Genomic DNA, 6595 nt, shown 5'->3' with positions numbered 1-6595 from the left:
TCATCAATTTGGTCCATAGTTCCTGAAGTCTTCGTGTTATTGTAGTCAGTTGGATCCTTCTATGACAGTGTCGTCTGCGTAAAGGGCCGACGGAGTGTTGTTAGTCTTGGGAATATCTGCTGCGTAGATGTTGTAGAATACAAGAGAGAGAACTGCTCATTGTGGTACTCCTGCCTTTATCCATTCTCCTTCGTATCTTATCCCTTATCTTCGTTTTTTTGTGAACCCGAACTGTTCTTCTGGCAGGATGTCGATGACTCCAGTTTCTTCTAGGAGTTCCTATGAAGGTTCCGTTTCTAGTACTGGCTCCGTTATGCCAAAATCTGTAATACAGAAAGGGATATTCGGAAAAAAGGAATGCAAACTATGTGAGCAAGATGTGAATTGATGAAGATTGAGAAGTAAAACAGTAATAGATACAGTAACATTACTTGAAGAAAAAGTAAGTTCTCTTGATTTGGTAAAACAATACATGCTTTTCTATATAAAGTTTCAGATGAATTAGGATTTAAAATTATGTTGGATGGTTACCGATCTTGTTAAGCACTTATAATCTTGAAAAAGAAGAAAATCCAGCCTCCAATAAAAAAGCAGGCGAAATTACTCTGGTTGTTTTAAGGTTAGAATTGTTTATATATGAATCTTGTTATAGATATTTATGTGATTTTGTTTCATTTTCATCAAAATGAAGACTTTCAATAGTGTAAAATGGGACGCGGATGCAGACAACAACATATTTGACGAGCTGTTCAAGGTATTTTAGCAAGTAAATATCTCAGATTTTAATCTAGTATGCGTTTAAACTAGATTATAGTAGACATTTACTTTTAACACACTGGACGAATCATAATACATATTAAATTTTATATATATATTAATTTATGTTTGTCTAATTATATATCTTCCAAATGCTCCAAAAGTCAAAGTGACATTGTCACATTTTTCATAAATTCATGTTAGATCATTGAAAAGTTATGTTAGTATGTGGGGAACAATAGGTATTTTTGCAAGAAGAAATTTGAAAATTATCTTTGCTAACAAAAAACTTAATATTTCTTCTCTCAATAACCTTGTTATAGAAAGATATAATTCTACAAATAAAAGTGTTCCAAATACTGCTGTTAATAAATCTTGCAAAGGAAAAGATTCTCTTAGAAAGGAAATAGTGGACTATGGCAGAATAACAAGAAAAGTTAAGTTTGCATTTGGTTTACTGGGTTTGTCTATCATAGTAGCAGGCACCTATGTATTCATAGAACTTCAAAAACCAGATGAAAATGGATTAGAAATTCCAGCTTGGAAGCAGTATTTGAAAAACTTATTTAAACAAATCGAGAATTTTACGTTATTTTTTCAAGAACCTTCTAGAGACAAACTGTTACCAGATGTTCTAAGCTATCCTTATTATCAACCTCCTTATACATTAATTCTGGGACTCACAGATGTATTAGCACATGCCGACTGGACATATAAAACAGGTTGGAGATTTAAGAAACGTCCAGGTTTAGATTACATGCTAGAAAACCTTGTAGGTTTATATGAAATAGTTATATTCACATCAGAATCAGGTATGACCATTTTCCCTGTAATTGAAGCCCTTGATCCTAAAGGTTTAATTTCGTATAAACTTGTTAGAGATTCCACTCACTTTGTTGATGGTCATCATGTTAAAAATCTTGATAAACTCAATAGAGACTTGAAAAAGGTTATCGTTGTTGATTGGAATAGTGAATCTATTAAATTTCATCCTGACAACCATTTAAACGTTACCAGATGGGAAGGAAATGATGATGATACTGCTCTTGTAGATCTGACATCATTTTTAATGACTGTAGCACATACCGAAATCGACGACGTTAGGGAAGTCTTAAGATTTTATAAACAGTATGATGATCCATTAACAGAGTTTCGTAGGAAACAAATGCAATATTATGAAGAAAATAACAAACAAAAGCAAGAGCAACCCAAACTACCTAGAAGTCTTCCAAATTCTAAGAAAGTCTTTGATTATTTCACATGAACAAATTGTTATTTTAAATTACTAATTTTATAAAATATTACCTTAATTAATTTGTCAGTGTTGTATTATATAAAACTGTGTAAAAATTTTTGTTTACAATAAAGTTGAAAGTTCACAAAAAATTTACTGCTTGTGAATTCTACTACCTGGCAGATTTTTTCATTCTGTACAGAAAAATGTTACTTCTCGTTGCCCATGAGGTTTTGTGATTAGGAGTACGAGCAATCTATGAGGTTGGTGGAAGCTTTTCAAAAATTAATTGGGTAATTTACAATGTGGGTGAACTGGCAAGTTTGGTGGTATTTAATTTGACTCATACAGTGTCATTGAAAAATGTGGGAAGATTAAAGTATATTGAAATAGGTAGATTATTTACATTTGGAAAAAAAGAAATAGTTGTATGTGCAAAAAAAGAGCTTGGGTAAAGCCAACGAAAATAATTTCCTAGACGACTTTTTAATTATCAATTTTTAAAAAATTTTAAATTCTTCCTGCTAGTATTCATGATGAACGATAACTTATTTAGTTAATTTATTGTCTTTGAGATGATACGATTATCGAAACATACATCATTTAACAAAAAAAAAACAATCAATGTTGGTGTAATGATAGTGTAATGTGTGCTCGTTACAAAACATCATCATCATCAAAGATGTCTGAACTAACATTGGTCAATAATGTAGAATGAATAAAAAATACCACCATAAGTGTATCCAATTCCCATAACTGCAGTTATTTGTGTTTTCTTCTGATAATCTCTTATACCCTTTTAAAGGGGAAGTTTTTCTTATCTGTCTACTATCATAGCTTATGTCCTTTACAGTAACTATTTGTTTCTAGCAAATTTTAGATTGTATCATATGAACTTCATCAGCAGATCTAGAACTATCTAGCAGAGCTATATACTTATTAGTTCCCTGTTAAATGAAATTCTTCATAAAATTATTAACCTTTTCAGCATGGCAACGGGAAAACTATCCATGCTGACTGGAAGGCTATTTACACAGTATCGATTCTGGTTGCTTTCTAATCTTATTTGTTTAAATTTATGATATATTCTTTTTTAATTTTGAAAACTATAGAGTTCATGATATAGAGAAAATGGAAGGTAATGTCACGAAGTAAAATCAGTTGTCTTAAGGTCTTTCGATTATTTATAAAATGATATTTAAAAATCAAAAAGGCATTTTTTAGACATATGTGGTGTTAGAACTTGAGCGACGAGATATAAAGTAAAAAATCTAAAGTTCAAACATATGAGACATAAAAACAAAAATCTGAGAAGTCCTCAATACATTAGTATATATCAAGCTATGAAGGAAAGTATAATGTGGAAAATATATAGGTATACTATTTGCTTCAGCTTATACACTTCACTACAACAAATCAAATAAGAGGTAAAAATAAAATCCAAAAACTAACGAAACAAAATAATATCATAATCCACAAATTGAAATGAACAACAAATATAGGTAACAGGTATTCCATTCATATTGTGGATTTCGCAATGCAACAGAAATTCAAAATTTCACCACTGTATGCTATCTTTCATTGATACTTGAAGCAACATCACATTTGGTACAAGTAAAAATGGTTGTTGTTCATTACATTACAATAATTTTGCTTTAAAACCTTCTTCTTATTTTGCTTAGGTGGGTTACTTGAAAGAGAATGTCATTAAATAAATCTTAGTGGTAAGAATCCATCCTCTATATGTTGTTATAGATTTCCTTCACGTGAGATTTTGAAACAGTATAGTGGTCATAATAAAGAAAGATGATAAATCATCCAATGTGCGTAAAATATGAGGGGTACTAGTCTTAATATCCCACTAATAATAAACTTCCATTGATTCCCGTCCTTATCATAGATTCCATCTTCCTTAAGAATTCTTTAAAATAAAAAAAAAATTGTATACCTCTAGTTCTCATCCTTTTATAAAATATGTTATTAATGTTTTAAGTTTTTCTCAATATTAATTGGTAAATTTTTTTCAGAAGAAAAAAAGAAGTAAATCAAGATTGATTGAAAAAGCAAAGAAAAAGTTGAAACAATCACCTAATTTCAAAGTTAATAAAAAAATTTCAAAATTAGCCAATAAATTGAATTTACAGTCTGATGATACTATTAATCTCATCAAATCACCAATAAAAAAAGTTAAAAAGAAGAAACAAAAGCAGAAAGGACTAACTAAAAATGACATAGACGTATCACATTTAAACAATGTGCTTAATTGCGATAATAAAAATGTAAATAAAAAGGAAAAAAATGATTATTTGGTGACTAGTTCTTCTGATGCACCTGTTAACATCAAAACAATTAAAAAGCAAAAATTGAAGAAATTGCATACAGTCGTTAATAAGTTGACTGATTCAAATGTAGAATCTGAGGAGGTAACTAATTTATTAAAAAGTACAACCAACAGTAAAAAGTTATTAACAAATAAAAAGAAAAATTCACAAATTGGTACAAATAATGACCTTACTACTACCAACAAGAATAAACCGAATAAACTTGAAAAGCAACAATTTCAAAAACTACAAGAAAAATCTGCTCAAGAGATAATAACAAAAAGTAAAAAACGAAGAATGAGACGGTTGAAAAAACTAATAGACAGCAATACATTAACTGAGCAAATTAAAAGTTCTAGCAATCCTTTAGATAGTAATTCAATAAAGAAAAATAAAAAAGGCAAAGTTAACAGCAGTAATCAAGAAATTACAAAGTCAAAAAAATATACGCAGGAAGATAATATAGAAAAAAACAAGAAACGAAATAGGTCTAATGTTTTCAAAGATATCAATAATAAGATAGTTGAAACAATTCCTGATAATACCAAAAAACTAAAAAACAAATCCGAAAAAACGAGTAGAAGAATTGAAATAAATAATCAACTCCCAAAGAGAAATTTAAGGGCAATAGAAACATCAGGTTCTAATAGAGATAAAAAGAAAGAGAAATTTTATGATAAATTAAAATATGTTCTTGAAGAAGTCAAGGAAACCAAACCTAAACTTAGTTTGAGACAAAGAATGATGGAAAAATTGAAAGCAGCCCGGTTTCGTTTCATAAATGAACAAATTTATACTACCGATAGTAAAGAAGCTCAAAAACTATTTCAAACTGATCCGGATGCTTTCAAAGCTTATCATGATGGTTATAGGAAACAAGTTAAAATGTGGCCTCTAAACCCTTTAGATGTAATCATCAAGAGTATAAAAAAAATGTAAGTAGCAACACAATTACTACATTCAATGTTAATAATAAGTTTATTACTGAGTTTTTTACATCATTCAAAAATAAAATAAACAATTTAGTAAATTCCATGTGAATACTTATAACCTCATAAAATTATAACTCTATTGAAATCGTATTATAAATGTGTCCACATAGACCAATAATCAAGAAAATTTATATTATTTTTTGAAGGCCCCATAGTCATGTCGTGGCCGACCTCGGTTGTGGAGATGCAAGATTGTCAAAGTCAGTTGATCAAAAAGTACATTCTTTTGATCTAGTAGCTGTTGATGATACAGTTATCGAATGTGATATGTGCAAAGTACCTCTAGACAACGATTCTGTGGACGTGGCAGTTTTCTGTCTATCACTTATGGGAACAAATTTGAAAGACTATCTGCTAGAAGCCAACAGGGTGTTAAAAGTCGGGTAAGGAATATATTTCTAAATGTTATACAAGTTCTTCCAGACTCTGTGCATACATCAATTTCTAAAGCTGATTGTACATCTAATTTTTTTCTTTATAAACTGCAGTTATAATTACAATCTAACCAAAGTAGGATATTAAATAATTCAGTTGATTTTAATAGACATGCAAGAGTGAATATACCCCTTTAAGTTATATAAAAATGTACTAAATCTATGGATAGATTTATTTAAATTTTGCAAAGTTGTTTCCTTTTCATAATTATGTCTTTTTACCAAGTTAAACGTCTGTCACGATGAGTACTCAAGTACTTTGTATTGCTTATTGTCTCATTCCAAAAACAAATTCTTGTACAGCTATAGCCCTTATGTTATCGTGGCAAATAATTTCAAGCACATTATATATTTCCTAATCAAGGATACAGTGAAATCTTTGATATAAAAACATTTTTTTTCTATTTTCAGGGGCATCTTAAAAATTGCTGAAGTAGAAAGCAGATTTGAAAACATCGATGATTTTATCAAAGGGGTTAGCTATTATGGATTCAAGAACTCCTTAAAAGATCTATCAAATAACTTATTCTATTTTTTGGATTTCAAAAAGGAGAGACCGATTAAACACAAAAACAAATTGCCAACTATAGGTTTACATCCTTGTTTGTACAAGAAGAGATAATTAAATTTTATTGTTCACTGTTTTTTATTTTATAATTTTAAAATCTTTAGTACTGAAAAGCTGGTCGTCAAATTGTATACTTTAATACCATAACACTTATCAATATTACTAAAAAAAAACAGTATTTTTTGTTCACTTTGTTGATTAATATACAGGTGTTACCATTGTTTTATTTATCGGTCTATTGATAAATTTGAGCCAAATAAATTTATTGGTTTTAAAAATTCAACAGCTAT

General features: G+C 29.4%; 2 protein-coding genes across 2 annotated transcripts; both read left to right on the top strand.

Annotated features, from left to right (window-relative positions):
- Positions 1-575: 575 nt before the first annotated feature.
- On the top strand, positions 576-6381 carry LOC130901993 (ribosomal RNA-processing protein 8). Its single transcript, XM_057813762.1, has 4 exons — positions 576-754; positions 4018-5246; positions 5450-5686; positions 6149-6381. Exons 1-4 carry the CDS (start codon positions 686-688, stop codon positions 6357-6359), a joined length of 1746 nt encoding a protein of 581 aa, XP_057669745.1. The 5' UTR covers positions 576-685; the 3' UTR covers positions 6360-6381.
- On the top strand, positions 861-2142 carry LOC130901996 (mitochondrial import inner membrane translocase subunit TIM50-C-like). The gene has a single exon (XM_057813767.1). It carries the CDS (start codon positions 983-985, stop codon positions 2018-2020), a length of 1038 nt encoding a protein of 345 aa, XP_057669750.1. The 5' UTR covers positions 861-982; the 3' UTR covers positions 2021-2142.
- Positions 6382-6595: the final 214 nt, after the last annotated feature.

This window comes from Diorhabda carinulata, chromosome X, assembly GCF_026250575.1.
Source record: "Diorhabda carinulata isolate Delta chromosome X, icDioCari1.1, whole genome shotgun sequence".
NCBI lineage: Eukaryota > Metazoa > Arthropoda > Insecta > Coleoptera > Chrysomelidae > Diorhabda > Diorhabda carinulata.
Note: the sequence above shows the minus strand (reverse complement) of the source record. Positions and strands in the feature narration are given on the sequence as shown.

Excerpts from the sequence above, each read along its gene's own strand:
- LOC130901996 (XM_057813767.1), top strand. The coding sequence starts at position 983 with ATGTGGGGAACAATAGGTATTTTTGCAAGAAGAAATTTGAAAATTATC.
- LOC130901993 (XM_057813762.1), top strand. The coding sequence starts at position 686 with ATGAAGACTTTCAATAGTGTAAAATGGGACGCGGATGCAGACAACAAC. Across the intron at positions 755-4,017 it reads TATTTGACGAGCTGTTCAAG|AAGAAAAAAAGAAGTAAATC; the intron begins GTATTTTAGCAA and ends AATTTTTTTCAG. Across the intron at positions 5,687-6,148 it reads AACAGGGTGTTAAAAGTCGG|GGGCATCTTAAAAATTGCTG; the intron begins GTAAGGAATATA and ends TTCTATTTTCAG.